The 20352-nt window shown below is 42.3% G+C and overlaps 1 protein-coding gene and 1 long non-coding RNA gene across 2 annotated transcripts in view; one reads left to right on the top strand and one right to left on the bottom strand.

Moving 5' to 3' along the window:
* CPED1 (cadherin like and PC-esterase domain containing 1) overlaps positions 1 to 20352 on the top strand; it is a gene marked incomplete at its 5' end in the record, with an annotated part of 120704 nt that overhangs the window by 66591 nt on the left and 33761 nt on the right. Inside the window, 3 exons of the mRNA XM_083574429.1 lie at positions 1612 to 1656; positions 2464 to 2650; positions 4050 to 4218. Of these exons, the coding sequence (XP_083430555.1) occupies positions 1612 to 1656; positions 2464 to 2650; positions 4050 to 4218 (401 nt within the window). The remainder of the gene's footprint in view (positions 1 to 1611; positions 1657 to 2463; positions 2651 to 4049; positions 4219 to 20352) is intronic.
* Positions 5442 to 18991, bottom strand: LOC310744032. The gene is made up of 3 exons (XR_014539364.1): positions 18091 to 18991; positions 15487 to 15530; positions 5442 to 6662 (listed from the first exon to the last, which is right to left on the bottom strand). It is a non-coding gene; the product is annotated as an uncharacterized lncRNA (long non-coding RNA).

Below are 20352 nucleotides of genomic sequence, written 5' to 3'. Positions count from 1 at the left end.
GCCGTGGTCAGTCCTCCCCTCAGGCCCCTTATGGGGGGGGGCTATACTACGTTGATCCTGCCCAGTGCTATTTCCTCCCTCAAACAACGTTCTGCCTAACAAAGGAAAGCCACAATTTCACTGAGGGAAAAACCCACTGAAAAAACCCCAACCAAGTGCCAATTAGCTTGAGAGAGAAAAAAAATCATTTCTGGCCCTGTCAACCAGCAACCCAAAACTGCTCAGTGAAGGCTCTAACCTGAGGGTGGGCAGGTGGGAAGCTCTCAAAGCAAAATGGCTGTGAGCTCCAACGAAAGCAGTCTTATACAGTGGTACCTCGGGTTACAGATGCTTCAGGTTACATACGCTTCAGCTTACAGACTCCGCTAACCCAGAAATAGTACCTCAGGTTAAGGACTTTGCTTCAGGATGAGAACACAAATTGTGTGGTGGTGGCGGCGCGGTGGCAGCAGGAGGCCCCATTAGCTAAAGTGGTACCTCAGGTTAAGAAAAGTTTCAGGTTAAGAACGGACCTCCAGAACGAATTAAGTTCTTAACCCGAGGTACCACTGTATAGGCTTTCCCCTCCCTGCTGCAGCAAGGGCTCATGGGACAACTTTTTCCCATGAGCCCATCACACAGAGAAGATACTGGGCAAAAAACCTTGCCCAGTATTTTGCTGCAACCTATGGGCCACAGCACCACCAGGCAAAGGTGTCCTGTGCTTATTGGGCACAAGACGGGGCTTAACAGCAGTCGCTTGAGTGTTGTCATAAATACAGATTCCACCCTGACCATTCTTGGTTATTTAGTGTGGGAAATGTGACTGTGCTGCTGCCGTGAACACATTTTGGATGGTGCTTGCAATGTTATTGCATGAGTCCCTCCTTCAGCCTTTTATCTCCCCTGCCACTAAAATGGCCCCTACACAGTGCTTTTCTTCCCTCTTTGAATAAGGCTGTTGCTTCTTGATATACGTTTAGGGAAAGTGCAGTGGTACCTCTGGTTAAGAACTTAATTCGTTCTGGGGGTCCGTTATTAACCTGAAACTGTTCTTAACCTGAGGTACCACTTTAGCCAATGGGGCCTCCCACTGCTGTCGCACCACCGGCGCATGATTTCTGTTCTCATCCTGAAGCAAAGTTCTTAACCCAAGGTAATATTTCTGGGTTAGCAGAGTCTGTAACCTGAAGCATCGGTAACCTGAAGCATCTATAACCTGAGGTACCACTGTATTGTCCATTTCTATCATATTGGTCTCTCTGTGGCTTTTGGCCGTGATTATCAGAATTGTTTTATAACCAACATGGTTGTTCTGCAGATACTGGCAGAGTTATCTGCCATGATATTTTAGGGTTGCAATACATCCTGGACATATCTGGAATGCTGCAGTTGGCTGCAGTGTCCAGGCGGGAAAACATCTGGGAAAATCTGGAGTATGGCAGCTGTTTTTGCTGATTTTCCATAAAAGTAGCTCAAAAATGTTGATTTTGCCAAAACAGGCAAAAACCCCTCTAGGTTTTCATGGTTTGAAATATGGCAATCCTATGATATTTTTATTTCTTCTCAGATGCAGACGTATGTAGTAGAGGTATCACAAACCATCCTGAATTGTGTTTGTTTATCCTCTAGGTTTGCGTTTTTTAAATCTGGCTAAAGAAATACACTGCAGTCATGGTAAGTCAAACCTAAGATTTTGGCAATAGGTGGCGCTCATTCAACAAAATTGCATGCTGTATTCATGTAACCTTTTTGGAGGATGATTTTTGCTTTCACTAGTTGCTTGGGTAAAATAAATATTTAGGCACTGAGAAATACTAATGGTGGATTTATAGACCCATAAGGAAACAGAACATCATCTACTTTCAGTCTCCTTCTTCCAATACGGTAACTACCTTGCAAATTGATTCATTTTCAAGACTGCTATCATTAGCCACATTTTCCCTCTCATTACCCTCACAAATGTTTCAATTAATCTGTGGGAAGATCTTTTACCACTCTAATCCATATTAATTGTTTAAAGATCTTACTTCATGTGGTGCTTGGGGAAGAACCATGGAACTGCCCATCAGAAACAGCTTGGATTACAGTGGTAGCTTGGAAGTCGAATGGAATCAGTTTCAGAAGTCCGTTCGATTTCCAAAACATTCAGAAACCAAGGCATGGTTTCCGATTGGCTGTGGGAAGCTCCTGCAGCCAATCGGAAGCCACGTCGACATTCAGGTTCCAAAGAACATTCGCAAACCAGAACAATCACTTCCGGGTTTGCAGCGTTCGGGAGCCAAAACGTTCAACTCGCAAGGCGTTCAGGATCCAAGGTATGACTGTATTTAAAACCTGATATTTTTATCCACTTTCATATGCAATTTTTTTTAAAAAAAGATGCCTGACAGAAGGGAATAGAATTTGGCCAAGAATAAGGAGTCAAGCCATTGATAATGTCCAATTGCTTATTTAAAAAACTGATTTCCCTTTTTGTTACAGATAAAGATTCCCTACCTCATATCAAGCAGATCTTCACCAATCCACATTTGGATTTAAATCCTAATTTTGACCCAAAGATCAAGGAATACTACTCTGAAGTCCCATTTGATGTGGTGACAATAAAGATTAGAGCAGAACCTACAAACTGTCGCTGTGACGTCCACCTGGATGAGAAGAACGGACCAAGGTATTTGGGAGAGTTGGCCATTATTCAAGAGACATGGAATTAAAACACACATACACAAACATCCTAGTGATAAGACAATGTGGGTGAAATCCAAGTGAGTTGTACTCAGATGAGACTCATCATCTTTAATGGACATAAGGAGATTGATTTCAGTGGATCTGCTCCAACTATGCCTTAGTTGTCTATCTCTCAATAGTCTTGCTTCTTAGGAAGGCCTACTGTAGCAGATTTCTCCAGACTATCGCTAACTGGTTTGGTAGTTCACATGGAGAAGAGCATGCTGCTTCACATGGAAGATTTGTCAGGTGAAGCAGTTTCTAAGGTGCCCCTTTAAGCAGTTTGCTCCAATAAATTGGCCCTGATGCTGTGGTGCTCTTCATATGACTTGATGTATAGGGACGTGGGTGGCGCTGTGGTCTAAACCACTGAGCCTCTTGCGCTTGCCGATCAGAAGGTTGGTGGTTCGAATCCCCGCGACGGAGTGAGCTTCCATTGCTCTGTCCCAGCTCCTGCCAACCTAGCAGTTCGAAAGCACGCCAGTGCAAGCAGATAAATAGGTACCACTGCGGCGGGAAGGTAAATGGCGTTTCCATGCGTCACAGTGTTCTGTTGCACCAGAAGCAGTTTAGTAATGTTGCCACATGACCCAGAAATCTGTCTGTGGACAAATGCCGGCTCCCTTCGCCTGAAAGTGAGATGAGCACTGCAACCCCATAGTCACCTTTGACTGGACTTAACTGTCTGGGGGTCCTTTACCTTTTTTTACCTATGACTTGATGTGTATGCAGATTTGCTGCAGCAGGCTTTGACCTGGGTATGTTAATGAATTTACAATCCCTATGCATGTACAAGTTGCAGAACACGTACACTCTGTGTACATAGCCCAGAGCCCTCCAGAAACAAGGTTCCCAGCTATGCAATAATGAGCCCAGTTTTCATCACGCTGTAGACTTGTACCCATGTCCAGTTGGGTCAGAACTGGTTGTGCATGCGTAGATTGGGGAATGGGGCTTGCTTCCATGCTCTTCCTCTCCATTATGTACATGTATGCGCATTCAGTAACATGAACAATGCTTTGTAGTGAAATCATGCAGATTGCTAAAGGAAGAAACCAAAATATGCTCTACACCTGTGTTTTAAGAACTAAAATAAACATCTCTACTGAAAACCATGGAGATCTCAAATCCAGACATATAGAGCTAAAAGAGCATTGGGAATGTTAATGAGAACAGGGGGGAAGAAAGTCAAAGTTGCATGTCATCAGATAAACCTTCAGTTCATCTTTAATCTTAAAAAAAAAACTTTAAAAGCTTTTATGGCCTCCGATGATAAGTTATAAAGTGCACAGGTTGCTCTACTTTTCGCTGATATTTTCTTGCTATTGTGCTTTTTTCAACAGTGTTGCAAATTACCCTCTTGGACTAGGAATAAACAGAATAAATATCCTGGTAACAGATAGATCTCAATCACTCCATGAGGTTGTGAGCATGTACAAAATCATCATTTACCGAGAAGACCGCCCAAGCTTGCCATTGTTTGACGACTTTATGGTGTGTGGCTTTGTGCAGGTACGGTTTGATTTTGTGGAACAGTAGTAGTAATTTCTCATGTACAACCCTTGTCGCTTCATGCATTCTTCTCCAGCAAAGGAATCAAATTGTCCTATAATGTTTTAGTATCTCCTCTCTGTTGTCTGTGGATTGCATGTTTTCACTTGCCTCCGCGGTTTCAGTGAATCCTTTTTCCTCTTCCTGGGCCATATTTCTCAGTTCCAAACTGCTTCAGAGGCTTCCTGCTTTAGCAAGTCCTCAGAAGCAACTCCCAAGTGCATGTGGATGATTGTGTGCTTGGATAGTCCCTATTACGTCTGTCCATACTGCAACAGTAAAGGTAAAGGGACCCCTGACCATTTGGTCCAGTCATGACCGACTCTGGGGTTGCGGTGCTCATCTCGCTTTATTGGCCGAGGGAGCCGGCGTACAGCTTCCAGGTCATGTGGCCAGCATGACTAAGCCGCTTCTGGCGAACCAGAGCAGCGCACGGAAATGCCATTTACCTTCCCGCCGGACTGGTACCTATTTATCTACTTGCACTTTGAAGTGCTTTCGAACTGCTAGGTTGGCAGGAGCAGGGACTGAGCAATGGGAGCTCACCCCGTCATGGGGATTTGAACCGCTGACCTTCTGATCGGCAAGTCCTAGGCTCTATGGTTTAACCCACAGCGCCGTAGGGCATGTAATTTGCAACCAATCATAGAATCATAGAATTCCAAACAGTTCCAGGATAATAATAATAATAATAATAATAATAATAATAATAATAACAACAACAACAATAACAACAACAACAACAGTTATTATTATTATTATTATTATTATTATTATTATTATTTATAATTTATAACCCACCCATCTGGCTGGGTTTCCCCAACCACTCTGGGCAACTCCCAACAGAATATTAAAAACACGATAAAAGATCAAACATTAAAAACTTCCCTAAAACAGGGCTGCCTTCAGATGTCTTCTAAAAGTCAGATAGTTGTTTATTTTCTTGACATCTGATGGGAGGGTGTTCCACAGGGCAGGCGCCACCACCGAGAAGGCCCTCTGCCTGGTTCCCTGTAACCTCACTTCTCACAGTGACAGAACCACCAGAAGGCCCTCGGAGCTGGACCTCAGTGTCCGGGCTGAACGATGGGGGTGGAGACGCTCCTTCAGGTATAATGGGTCGAGGCTGTTTAGAGCTGTAAAGGTCAGCACCAACACTTTGAATTGTGCTCGGAAATGTACTGGGAGCCAATGTAGGTCTTTCAGGACTGGTGTTATGTGGTCTCGGCGGCCGCTCCCAGTCACCAGTCTAGCTGCCGCATTCTGGATTAGTTGTAGTTTCCGGGTCACCTTCAAAGGTAGCCCCCTGTAGAGCGCATTGCAGTAGTCCAAGCAGACCACTGTCAGAACAGGATGCTGAACTAGATGAGCCATTGACCTGATCCAGGAGCCTCTTCTTATGTTCTAATGGTCCGACTTGATACAAGGCAGATTCTTGTGCCGTTTCTTCAAAACGCGCTCACTGTTCAGGTGAAACCATAAGAGAGGCCGGAGGGAAGGCGTCACCTTACTAGCCATTTTACGACAGTGATTGACTTTTGGTTAATACATATACTTCATTGTCCAAACGTTGCTTCAGTTCAAATTGTGTTATAGCAGTCCGGACTTAAGGCCTTTCAGGAGAACAACAGGAACGTCTGTGCAAATTGTGAGCGTGCGGCATGCCGCTTCAAACATGTTTCTATTTCCATGTACCCAGGGGACCTTTGGGCTTGCGTCTTGTGAACAGCAGGCCCCCACGAGACGCTGCAAACCGCTTTGAAAATGAAGGAATTCCCAAAGCAGTTTGCGACGCACCACAGCAGCCTGCTATTTAAAGGCGGAAAGCCAAAACTCCCGCGGGGCAGGCCCAGACATTTGGGTGTGCCTGAGCTAGATCCTTGGACCCTGGCCAGTATTTATATTAATTCTAAGGAAGGCACCCTTTCCGGGAACAAGCCATCCTATTCATTATATATCATTAAAGTGTCTAATGATTGCTTTTAGAGTTTAGAGAGGGAGCAGGCAAATAAGGTGCTGTTTGCACACGAGAATTTCTCCATAGCTTGAATATTGTAGTGCCGGTGTTTTTGTGTGTGTTTTTTTCCAGTTCTGAAGCACATTACTCATGCTGGCGGGCTTTGCCTGTGCCAGAGATCAGAGACTTCCATGCCTTTTCTCTTTAGTAACCAGACACCTGTTCTAGGAGCGAAAGGATAAACAGAGAGCAAAGGGACGGGGTCTTCTTTAGACCCTCGGCTAGGCACAACTGGGCTCATGCATAGGAAGGAAAAGGTCAAAGACAGTGGCGTGGTCTTTCTCACAGCGGGGTTTCAGTTGAAAGCCCAGTCCTGAGACTCTTCTCTTTCATGTCTAATCCCGTTAGGATATTCAAGTTTCACTGCAAGCTGATACCGTGATGAAGGCTGCAACACAAAGGGAGAGCTAGGGATGTTGTTTCCAGTCTGCCAGCAATTCTCATGCATTTGAGTAATCCTGGATTAAGTTCAAGGCTATTCAGCGAAGAAGTGTGCAGTTCCAAAGCTGAACAGCCCTTAAGAGCACCAAATTATTGTTATTTCTCTTTCTTACAGTACCCATAATATCCTCATTAAAAGCAAATTAGTCGGGGGATAAACTGTTGAGCCTACGATGGCATTTTAAGAAGCATGGGTTTCCCATTGTTTGCATTAGACCGACTTGTGGGAGGGTTCCCTGTAAATTAAGAGGTGGCTGTAGGGTTTATGCTGGGTTTCCTATCGATTGAAAGGACTATGTTTAAAATGTGTGTTTCTGTCTCAAGAAGAAAGAAAAAATGCAATTACAACTTCGGCTCCACATTTCCAGCATCGTATTTCAAATAACTTTGTAGTAGCTGTGTAAGAGGCACATAAAAGGAGATGTTGAAGTACACAGATTGGAAAGACTTGCGTAATTATCTTGCAATTCTCTTCACATGTTGCAAATATTAAATTTATCCTCAGTAGAGTGGTCTCCAAAACCAGATTCTGAATCGTCCAATTAAGTTAGAGTAGACCCAATGAAATCTATTGATATCAATGGGTCTACTTTGAGTATGACTTGATTGAATACAACCTATAGTCACTAGTTTAGGCAAGTAATATAATAAAAATGCTACGCTTAAGAAGCCCATATAAGCGTTGTTGTTTTTTCTAGGCCTGCATCACTGAATAACTGATTATAGCCCTTAAAAATAATAATTAAATTTCAAAAAAAATAAAATAAAAATTAAGTGTCCCCATTAATTAACAAAAAAGTGCACACTACTCTTTCTCTGCTCCAGTGCCTTCTGAATTGATATGTGCCATTTTCTGTCCCTTCTCTAATTAGTTGGCAAGGTAGGTAGAATCTTAGTATCCTCTTGTGTAGCCATTGCGTGCCATTACTGTAGCTCATTTTTGGGCACGGTAAAAGTATGTTTAGCTATCCCACCACCAGGGAAGAACATCACATTGGTCCCTTTTGAGCATTCTGGAAATATCTTAAGTTTATTCCACAAATGCTGAATGGCTGAAAGAGAACCACCCTTATAAAAGCATCACCTGGTCAGCAGCACTCCAAAAATCCCACACACGTACTGTAACTTGTACACGTGAATATTATGTAGAAGTCACACTGATACAGGATGTGGAGATGGCTCCTTGCTTAGTTGGCTTTTAAAAAGAATTGCAGAAGTGCATCGAGATGGATGAAGACCAATACTGCTCAGAGGCTGTATACGTCTAAATGTTCTGGGGAACATACATTGAGGGTGGGCATCAACCTTTGTAGGATTCCTGGATCCACATGACTGGCCACTGGTAAAAATAGGATGCTGACCTAGGTGGACCTGTGAACAAACAGGTCCAGTAGGCTCCTCTTAAAGATCACTAGAACACTGTGTTCCTCCAAAAATAAATGAAGCAGTTGAGTTGCATAATGCCTTCAGGACATGAAATGCCATTGCCTTCTTCTGAAAATCATGGCACGAGACACTCAGGAATGAGGAACAACAGCAGCACAAAAAGGGCATGGGAAAGGTGTGGGAATGTTAAAGACAGAAGGATATATTGAATAAGTATTATCCTTCCTTCACTTATGCTAGTAAGTGATGTAGCAGAGCAGATTCCCTTCCATATAGCTGGAAGCCAGTTTGCAGATTCATTTGAATCTCTTAGTTAAGATTATTTCCTGGTGTCCCCTTTTATCCCTCCTAAAAGAATAAAAACACAAGAGTCTTTCTGAGTAAAGTAACAAAAAGTTTACTCACATTTTAGTTCATGATCCCTGAAAGGCAGGCTTTACTTGGTAGTTACACAAAGAAACCGTGAGTTAATCTCATATGGAGACTGAACTTGTGTGCTGCTGGCTGAGAGCCAGCAGACAGTAAAATGACATTAAGAATACAAAATGGCTGCAAGAGAGCAGCATGGCAGCAAAAGATCAACAAAACAAGAAGACAAGACAAAACTGCTAGAATCAAGACAATAGAAAGACTAAACAGACTCAGAAAAATGGCTGCATGACTCTGCTCTTTTATGGAGTCAGCCAGAGCCATGCCTATCTCCCAGGTCACATGCAGGGAGAGGAAAACTCCAGACCAGTGGAACAGGAAGTTACCCTGACTGGATGCCCCCATGCCTGTGCACACTCTAGGGAAATAAGGAATGTTGCATTTGACTGCACCAATGGATTACATCCCACAGAAAGGAGATGTGGCAGTCCTTGTAGAGAGTAGAACAAGACTGGGCAACTTATGACCTTCAAGGTGTTGGGAGTATAACTCCCATGATGCCTAAGCCTTGGCCATACTGGCTGAGATGGATAGCAGTCGAAGCCCAGCAAGAACAGGAGGGCCCATGGGTTGTCCAAACCAGGAGGTTATCCCTAATAATGCTCACGGCTGATCTACTGCTTCTCCAAAATAGTTCCTTTCAGCCAAATGGTACTGCTTGCCTTAGATATGCTATTCAAATCGCCCAACAAGTGCATCATAATCTCTCCAAATAGAGGCCGTGGATACAGTTTAAAGTGGTTCGAAATTCATTAAATGAAAGCCATGTATGAAGCTAGGCAAGGACTCACCCAACGATTGATCTGAAATATTTTCCTTGTTCCTTTTGTTCGTTCCTTGAAATATTTATAAGAAGGGGGCAGCCTAGTTTCCTCATCTACCTTTGTCCATTTTGCTGTAAACCTACCTCAGCCCTGAAAGTTCAGACTTTAAGAATGCTGAGTCTGTTTTTGCAGTTGGGTCACAAATGAATGAAATGACATCAGCAGACTATTTTCATTAATGGGCAGCAAGCTGAGGAAGGATTAACTCTGTGTGTCACTTAGCTAATTTAAATTCTCTTTAAGCTCCTTTTTTGTGTATGGCTTTTAGCCTTTCCTCATCTGTTCTCCTCCAAGGATGAGGCACTTATAATTAGCTATGATCTCATTCCTCGTTATGGCGGAGACCTGGCTATGTTGGGCCGCTTGCAGCAATTCAGTTATTTCTCATGAATGTCTTCTAATCTTCCTGGCCTCCTTCTACTCTTTCTTTTGTGCTTGTACTATAGAGCATCATAGCCTACAAAGTCAACTGAATTCTGGACTGTATGAGCTTTGGCCTTGACCCAGCAGGATTTTTCTTGTGCTCTTACAGGGCTACGTTTGAAATGAATTTGAAATGTGAATTCGAATGTAGAATTTGTCAACATATGTAGGTGATGGTACTGTTTCTTGCTTCCCAGTTCCTAACCCTAAACAGAGTAGCTGCATCTTTAACAGTTTAAGGGAAATAGATGCAATGACAAGGATCCTGCTTCTTGCTAAAATAATGCTGCAATAATAATTTTTTTCAAACCCACAACAGGTCAACTGAAATTATGGTTTGCATTACAACTATTAAAGGTACCTTCTTGAACTTCCTGGTTTGATGCTTAGAATCATAGAATTGTTCACACCGTTCACTGTTCACACAATATTCAGATCTAGAGATTGGGATTTCCATACCCTCCATCCTTTCTCCAGTGAAAATAGGGGTGTCCTATACCCTCCAACATTTATCCGATGAAAATAGGGGTGTCCTAAGGAAAAGCGGGACATTCTGGGATCAAATCATAAAGCAGGACGGCTTCTGTAAATTTGGGACTGTCCCTGGAAAATAGGGACACTTGGTGGGTCTGGATTTCTGATGTAACAAGGTCATTTTGTGGTGTGTTTCCCCCTCATTTTTAAAGGCCTCATGTTTGCAAGAAACAAATGTGCTTGTGAGTATTAATTTCACTCACCCAACTTTTTTGCTTGGTTGATTCCTTCTGCCTTGAAATGAAGCCCTATTAATTAGAGCACACAGTCACCGAAACCCTTTGAGCCTGTCTGAAGCCATCACTTTCGAACTCGGTAGACAATGTGAAGTAGCTTGCTGCACTTTTCCCTCGATGAGATGCACAATCGAGGTGAAAGAGGATCAGTCAGTAGGCAAGTTTCGAAGTGTTAACAGATTGTGAAAATTGGCAACAACTGTTTTGCTGACGATAGTAATCTTGCAAGCGGAGGGTGGATAATTTCACAGTGATGAGCGCTTGGTGTTTGAGCTGTGGTCGCGTTTGCCTTTCATGTCATTTGGGCCTCCTGAACGAACTTCAGCGAGAGAGGAAAGCTAATGCAGCTGCCTTTGTTAATCAGCCCCAATGGCCCAGCCCTTCAGGAGGCAGGCGAAGGCAGATACACACTGAGACACACAATCCTCGCTGATTAACAGTGAAAGCTGGTAAAGTTACCCTCTAAGCCTGTCTGGTCCATCAGCCCTAGAAATGTAATTTAGATGATTATCTATGTGCCCATTAAACCTCGTGACCCACTGCTAGCCTGTTTGAAGTTTGCCTGCTTAAACTTGCTAATAGGAACAATAGCGGGATTAGCTCAGGGGTCGTGAAATATAAGAGAGCAGCAAAAAATGAAGACAAGAGCATGGAGGAGAACTTCCTTCTTGCAAGAGTCTGGAACATGGAAAGGAGATGATTTTGCTATCTAAAATATAGCAATCCAGATAAGACGAGTGCCGGGTTATCATCCCAGAGCTCATGGGCATAGATGGGCAACCAAATAACCATTCTAATTGGTTCCAGCCTCTTCAGTGATGCTTCATAAATAGATAACATTGGGGGGCAAAACCATACAGTTCCTTACTTGGAAGGAAAGTCAGCTGCAATGAATGGGGCTCTTTCCCCCCACCAAATATGTTTAGGATTAGAATAGAGCCTTGGCAGAAACCATCCTTTCCTTCTCTCAAACGTTTTCCAAAAACTGCACTGTTTAGACAGGCCTCACAATACGAATTTTTCTTTAAACCCACCAGTGTCTACTGATGTTTTTAATTGTGTTTTCTAGGTATTTATAGACAGATTTCATTGCATCTTATATGTTGCAAGCCTCATTGCTATATTTTATGAAAGAGCTGTTTCACAAGATACAACGAGGTGGCTCACAACATATACAATACAATAAAGTTAAAAGCATGTGATTTCTCTAGAGATGCATCAAGCTGCTTGCTTTTAATTATAGCTTGTGGCTTTCTCTCTCTCTCTCTCTCTCTCTCTCTCTCTCTCTCTGTGTGTGTGTGTGTGTGAACTTGTAAGGTGCTTATGAAATTCATTGCACACCCAAACTTGGCTGTCGACCTTTAGTTGTTGGATTTGATTTCAGTTTGTTTTCCTCCATTCTCTATTTTGTCCTCAATATAAATGCATTACAAATGCATGTGAAGAACTTGGAATAAATCACAGGAGGCCAGGTAATGCTCAAGCTAGTATAAACGAGCAGGGAATGCCTCAAAAAGAAATGGAAATAAAATGGATGTGATACTTGTGGGGTAAATCAGCCACATATAATCAACATGCTTATCTCTAATTAATACATGAAGGGGTTAAGACAATAGAGTAAGCTGCCATGCCAGGCTTACCTAGGTAAGTCCCTCACTTCCTGTCTTTTCTTGCTGTTGTGTGGAAAAGCACATGAATCTGACCTTTGAAGAGTTTGTAAGTAAACCATTCTTAAGTTAATCAAACATGTGGCCTCTTTCCATGTTAAAAGAAGTGGAGAATATTGGAAAGAACTTAGAAGGGTCTATTTTAAAGGTCTAACAGCCAATATTTCTACACTTTACATTCCTGCATGTTTTGTTATTTTAAATCTCTGCTGGGTCTTTCTCACTTGTCCCAAATCTGGACCCAGGGAATTCTTCTTTAATTTTACCTATGGTGTTTTCCCTTTTAAACCAGTTACAAACTAAAACTAACAATACTAGCACAAACAGCAATAGATGAACATTGACTCAAGCATGTAACAAGCAAACTATCATTCGATGACTTCCTTCAACAATTATAAAGTTTCCTTGGCCACTGTACCACATACTTGCATACAGACAATGCAGCCCCCAAAAAAGTTGGGCTAAAATTATTATCCATGAAGTATTGCAGTAAAATAGTTATCAGATTATTAAACAGTATTTGCCAGCAGACAATTGGAACACCAGAAGAATAAAAAATACATAACAATACGTGAGCCTATAGGTATGTACAAATACTGTTTGGGGAAAACTAGCCTGGCCTCTTCAGGGAGTTCAATAGCCATTTACATAGCTGTATGTAACACTTCAACACCCATTCACAAAATGAACTATTGCCTTATCCCCTGTTGTCTGCTTCCTGCATAGACTAAGGAAGGCGAATACATAAAAATCAGAATTTAAATGTATAACCCACCAGGTGAATACATTTTACACAGTAGGAAAGACTTGTGCCTGGAATCAGTTTTGGCAGCTCCTTCTTCTTTCTGACATTCCTTATTAATTATTGTTTCAATACCAATAAATTTTTGTTTCCACCTATTTTCCATGTGGAAATACTTTTCCCGCTCGTGGGCCAGTGGGTCGCCGGAAGCAAAATGAATCACTAGCCACAGGAGAGAAAGTGTTCACTTTGTGGCATTGAGAAAATATGCAACAACAGATTTGGTGACTTGGGCAATATATTTTTCACATTTAATGCTTGTCCCTGTAATTTATTTTTCCTTTGTGCATATACGGTGCTTTTTTCTGGGGATACGCATACCTCTAAACATTTTGTGAATCTAAGTTTGGCCTCATTGAGGGGCAGTATTTCAATATGAGTAGGAAAATGAGAGTACCCCTAAACATTTTTTTAGGGGAAAAAAGCACTGTGCCTAGAGATAGAGATAGAGATAGAGATAGAGATAGAGATAGAGATAGAGATAGAGATAGTTGTTGTGGTAGGGCTTATAAATCTTAAGTTCCTACACTTAATTATTTGTATATTTTAGAGCCTATTTCATGCCAGCAAACCAGATTGCTGCGTGCCACAACATAGGGCTTATGAGCCCTCCCGTATAAGCAGAAGTCCATACATCAGTTGCCCATTACTTCTGCACTCATGTATGACCAGTCGATATGAAATGGTCCAGGCAAATTATGCAGCAGATGCATGTCTGTGTACAAGCTATAGGATCCAGGCATTTAACCAGTTTCATCTATATAATGTTCCATCAGGCTATTTAGTGGAATGGTTAAGCCTGAAATCTAATAATTTTAGCTTTCTGCATTTTGGGACAGAAGGACAAAACTTGTCATGCTGTTACATTGACCCACACTAAACATTCTTTTAAAAAAATTGTAAGCAACGCCTCTGCAGGAGCAGAAAAGTGACAAATGTGTACTCTTGTCTTGTGTGCTCAAGCCTAAAATCATGTACTTTGGGTTACAAGTATGAATCTTGGCACACATATCCACTGACCCGGTTTTTTATATGGACTCTAAGCAGTGCTTTTTTTCTTTTAAAAAAATGTTTAGGGTGCTCTCATTTTGACTCAAGAAAATCAACATTTTATAGTTCAAGTAGGGAAAAATAAGTACAGTAAATGGACAAAAGTACAAAATCTTTAGGTGTATGCGTACCCCTGTGTCCCCCCAGAAAATAAAGCACTGACCCTAAGAAATAAACACTGGGGAAGGGAAATGTCTTTTAAAGCTTTTGTCCACTCTACAAGGAGCCTGCAATTACTCTCATAGTCTGCAGGGGGCACTGATATATTCACAATGCATCCACCAGACCCACTTCCTCCTTTCAGCTCCCCAGGTTCTCTCCAGCAACATTGCCCATGCTTCTCAGCAACCCTTGTAAATCACATTGAGTTCAGTAGGAATTGCTCCCAGGGAAGTGTGCAGAATTGTAGCCTAAGTGGCAGTTAACTGCAATGGATGGCTCACAGAGAGAGCAATGGGTCTTCCAGCTATTGATGAACTGCAGGGGGAAATTTTCCTGGAATACAAACCTTTTTTGCTTTTATGGGAGCCTGTGGGGTCCATTTCCTCTGGCCTTCAGAGAGGCCCTTAAAGCACAGGCATATAATTCAGCAATGCTTGGACATCAGGAAACTTACTAGCATTCCCACGGTCCATCCGAGTGCTTACTTGCAACCCCATGACACCTCAGTATGATTTATTTTTACAAATCAAGTGCACACAGAACCTCTGAATGGTTAGTAACTGACTGTTCTCATGAATAGAATTTAGGACACAAACTGAGCAGGAATAGACAGATTTAACTATGAATCCAGTGTATCTCAGCAGTTGTCCTCACACAAGTCATATTAAAGCACAGACACAGGTCTCACCAGTCCCCAAATCCTGGGACAGAAAGGGTGGACAGTGGTCCCTTATAGTCTCTAGGTATCTTCAGCTAGAATTTCTGAATCAGCTTCAGTTATATATATTTCCACCCATTATATACTAATAGCAAACAGTGTGATTATTGATGTAAACCTTCAATATGTATTTTGTATAGTTTAAGTTTTTACCTCTGTCTTCAGTACATTTTATTTTATTTTATTGCTATGGCTAGTGGCTGATGCAAATAAAGATTCTTCTGATCTGATCTGTGAAACAAAGCTCCAGTTCTTAAATATCCAAAATGGTACCATCTGCCACAAGTACCTGTGGCCATTTGTTAGGGATAAGTAACAGTTGCCATACATTCAGAATTTCCTGGACGTAGCCAGGATTTGGCCATCAGGAACAGTGTCCGGGTAGAAATTGCTGAAATATCCTGAACATATGGCAGCCCATGTTGTAAGTGTAGATTTTGGTGGTTTTCGTTTAAAAAATAGCTCAAAAAGAGAAAGGAAAGCTCAACAATTTTACATATTTTCACATTTGAAAATATGAAATATGGCAACCCTACTCACAATGCAGTGAGCTTGCTGTTGAGCATCACCGAACTCTTCTAAACCTAAAAGGGGTGAGTGGGTGTGCAGAAAAAAATGTTACTGGAATAATAATAATAATAATAATAATAATAATAATAATAATTTATTACTGTACTTATACCCTGCCCATCTAGCTGGGCCTTCCCAGCCACTCTGGGCAGCTCCAAAAACACGATAAAACATCAAACATTAAAAACTTCCCTAAACAGGGCTGCCTTCAGATGTCTTCTAAAACTCAGATAGTTTATTTTCTTGACATCTGTTGGGAGGGCGTTCCACAGGGCGGGCACCACTACAGAGAAGGTCCTCTGCCTGGTTCCCTGTAACCTCACTTCTTGCAGCGAGGGAACCGCCAGAAGGCCCTTGGTGCTGGACCTCAGTGTCCGGGCAGAATGATGGGGATGGAGATGCTCCTTCAGGTATACTGGGCCGAAGCCGTTTAGGGCTTTAAAGGTCAGCACCAATACTTTGAATTGTGCTCGGAAACGTACTGGGAGCCAGTGTAGGTCTTTCAAGACCGGTGTTATGTGGTCTCTGCGGCCGCTCCCAGTCACCAGTCTAGCTGCCGCATTCAAAGGTAACCCCACGTAGAGCGCATTTTAGCTGCCTGATGGAACATATGCCATTTTTCCTTTGTGAACCTAACATGGTATTAAAGCAGAAGGTACCTACCGCAGACCTCTGCATATAGGTCACGAGTTGCAGCCATATGCAAACATGTAATGTAGAAAAGCACTTTTATCTTTCCGTAACCTTGAGAGTGTTGCACTTGTCGTGGCTTATAGTCTTTGAAGGAAAGCGCACTTATTCCAAAGCATGAATGGAATGGCTAGATGAAATAGCTGTCCTCTAGAAGAGATCTCTGGCATCGGAGATCTAAAAAGGGTGTGATCTAACATGGACATGAAATGGATGTGTTGTAGTGCAGGATATACCTTGCTTCGTTCAGTTCAATAGGATTTAGGGTAGGGGTTCTCTGCTGGATTCTGCCCTCATTCTTGTTTCTGATACTCTGCAGTGGTACTTTGTCTTAGGAAAAGTGCATCTATACATATCAATTAGGATATCTATAGATATACTAATTCATATGTCTAGATGCAATCTTTTGACCTCTGAATCATACGTTCATTTTCAGAAAGACTAAATTACAGCCGACTGCTTTAATTTAATTAATCTGATATCTGAATCAATATTTAGAATTAACAAATCACAATTATTTAGAACGAACTCATCTGTGTAAAACTAATTAAATATGATTAACATTTTCGTGAGTATCTGGTTGCCTAAAGTAGACACCATTGATTCGTTAGAGCTGTTAGCGTTCAAGGAACATTTAGCCTACGGGCCAAATAAAGAGAAGCAAAATTGCTTTTGTAAAAACAGCAAATTGGATTATTGTGTTTCTCAAAACTTTTCTTTTATAAAAAGACTCTAGCAGATATCCTTGTTGCAGATGACTCAGGACTCTGCCACATCATGGTGGGTGTGTTTGTGAGGCTGGAGCAGACCAAAGTATCTTTGGTCTCAAAGCATACAACCGATAGCTTGGCCCCAAGTTTCCACCTTTTCTGGTAATAAGCATTATCATTATTATAGCTGGAAGCCATTCTGCTTCTGAAGTTGAAGGTACCATATAACCATCAAAACTAGAAACCACTAAAAGACTTATTCCCCCATAAATCCCCTTTAAAAGCATCTAAGTTAATGGTCTTTGCCACATTTTCATTCCACAGTTCAGCTGTGTACCATTCTGTTTTCCACCATTCAATCTCATTGGATGGCCCCGGATTCTAGTATCATGGGAGGAGGAGTAAAATTCCCTGTATCCACTTTTCCTACATCATGGATAACTTCATAGATCTCCATTATATCCTCTCTTTCGGATTTGTTCCAGAGCTTTTCTGCAGCTCTTCCAGCTCCCTGGTGTCCTTGGGCTCACCGAAAGTAATGTTACAAAAGACCAGCGCTGGTCCCTCTCTCTGCCAAGCTGTGGGAAGAGCACATGGGATCTCAGGCACCCACACAGGGTCTGTGTCCCTTTGGAGAATAGAAGACATGGTGGAGGCTGTTACGTTTTAAGAAATAGAGTTTATTTGCCTAATTAACACCCTCAGTCTGCATGGAGAGGGTCCAGATCTCACAGCATGGCCCCAAGCATTGCAGGCAGTCCTTTCTTCTGCCTGGCCAAGATGGATCTCCCCCTTCTTCTTCCCAGAACCCCTTTGCCCTCCCCCAGGGCAGTTCCAGATCTCCGGTCTCTGGTCACACCTGGGACAAGGAGTTGTTGACGACCCTCAGTGGCTCTCTATTGTGATGCCAACTGATCTGCTCTTCCCTCTACCAGCCAGGCTGGTTTGCGTAAGGCAGCTCAGAAATTCCTCTGCAGTTTATATTCTCACAAATCCCAGATCCTAGCATTTATTAGTTTTAGTGTTTAGGAGGGACACCCCCACCTTGCTTCTGTAACAGTAATTATCTAGATCTCAGCCAATATCTATGTGATGACTTTGTCAAATGAAATCAAAGCATCATGTGTAACTCCTCGCTCCTCAACTGTACCTTCATCAGAACCTTGTAAATTACCTTAGGCTGGCAGATAGTGACCATCGCAAAGCTAGGTGGCTGAGAAATTCTTTGAATTTGGTTCCTGCTGTCCTAGTCTAACACTCCGCGGCATTCTGTCCATGTGGACTGACTTTGGCCAGTACAAATTTGCTCAGAGGACCACTTTCCTTGTGCTTTTAAAAGGAGGGTTGAAGGGTTGTTTCAAGGGTGTGTGTGACAAACACAGAGATCTTTATTACATATTCCCGGGCTGAGTAACCCGTGGCCCTCCACATATTGTTAAACTCCCAACTCCCATCGATCCCATCACCAACTGGGATTTGTAGCTCACCAACAACTGGAAGGACATAAGTTCCCCCCCTGGACTTAACCAAAGTCCATTTCCTCCACAATAAAAAGTGAAGCATCAGTCAACATTTTAAAAAAACTAACAGAATAATTTTTTTTGGTAAAACTTTAGTAAATCCCAATATCATGACAATAATAATAGTAAATCCCAATATTGTTACATTAATAATAACGTACAGTAACCCTCATTAAAACAACCAGGATCCTGTGCATTTATAATGCAACTCAACATTTTAATAACAGTTTCCTGCGGTTTTCCTTTATTGTTCAATTGCAGTGAATCACGTAGCATTCAGCTTGTTCCTTTTTAATAGGCTAAGCCACAACTACAAAGCTATGGTTTGTTACCAGAAAGATCTGTACATCCTCTCCTACCCAAGTCATTTTGTCCCCCAACCACCTAGTTATAAATTTCTTTCTAACGCCACCCCATTGTACAGCAATACTATGTTCCAGGGTTTCCCCCAGTGACATCTGCCATCACCCAACGGAATTCCTCTGAAATGTGCGAGCATAAATATTCACCCTGATTATTTGCTAGCATGAGTCCTTTGGAATAGGAGCCTGCTTTAAGGTACAGTGGTACCTCGGGTTACATACGCTTCAGGTTACAGACTCCGCTAACCCAGAAATAGTGCTTCAGGTTAAGAACTTTGCTTCAGGATGAGAACAGAAATTGTGCTCCGGTGGCGCGGCAGCAACAGGAGGCCTCATTAGCTAAAGTGGTGCTTCAGGTTAAGTACGGACCTCCGGAACGAATTAAGTACTTAACCGAGGTACCACTGTATTGTCTTTTTAAATTTTGGATAAAGCCTCTCTGAGATGTGCTAAATTTAATTTTTTTTAAAAAAATGTCCAGTAGCACCTTAGAGACCAACTAAGTTTGTTCTGGGTATAAGCTTTCATGTGCATGCATACTTCTTCAGATAGGCTGAGATGTGCTATTTTGAGATAGGGGAGAAATCAACTTATTTTATTCCCTGTTATCCACGTAGAGGCAGTTTGCCACAACTTTACCTGCTCACAGGAGCTGTTTTCTGTTTCTGGGTTTGTCTAACTAACCGCCCACTTTAGTACACAACAGAACTTGTTGGTTTCAAATGGGAGCGGAAGTTCAGCAAAGCCATCACTCAATCTACAATAAGGTGGTTTGCAGCACCGTGCAAAATTTTGGCTTCTGCACTGACAAACAAGTCAGTGAATAAGGAGCTGTTGTGAATAAGGAGCTACTGTAATAACATGGGAAAACCAGGCAGAAATCAGGAGAGGGGTTGTGTGCCACAGTGGTATGAAGATTTCTTAATCTTTAACAACTATGTGGCATGGTTGAAATAGTGCAAGCTCAAGAATAAATGCTTCATCGGTGGAAAGAGAAGAACTGTTATGCTTTAATTTAAGCCAAGAGAGCAGATATAATCCGAAGTGGTGATTTGAACTACACATTTTATCTCATATGAAACTAGATAGAGATCACTACTGAACAAAATTTATGCTATATTTTCTACAAATGTACGAAGCTGGGGCATTATTTGCCTTGATGTGAGTTATGGAATGTACCTACAACTAGTAATGTGCATGTAGACCAAGTTTCAATTACTGTATTTTTCGCTCTATAGGACGCACTTTTCCCCCTCCAAAAATTAAGGGGAAATGTGTGTGCATCCTATGGAGCGAATGCAGGCTCCTTGGCTTCAGTGATAGCAATGTGAAGCCTCTGAAGCGCAAAGGGAGAGCTCCCCCCGTGCTCCAGAGGCTTCGCGTTGCTTTCGCTGAAGCCGCCTGAAGCCCCCAGAGCGCAGCGGGAACTCCCGCTGCACTCCCGGGGGTTCAGGCAGCTATCCGCAAGTCTTCGGAGCGCAGCAGGAGTTCCTGCTGTGCTCCAAATGCTTGCAGATAGCCGCCTGAAGCCTGGAGAGCGAGAGGGGTCGGTGC

This window comes from Podarcis filfolensis (genome assembly GCF_964270895.1).
Source record: "Podarcis filfolensis genome assembly, chromosome: 10".
NCBI lineage: Eukaryota > Metazoa > Chordata > Lepidosauria > Squamata > Lacertidae > Podarcis > Podarcis filfolensis.
This window is presented reverse-complemented; position numbering and strand designations above follow the sequence as displayed.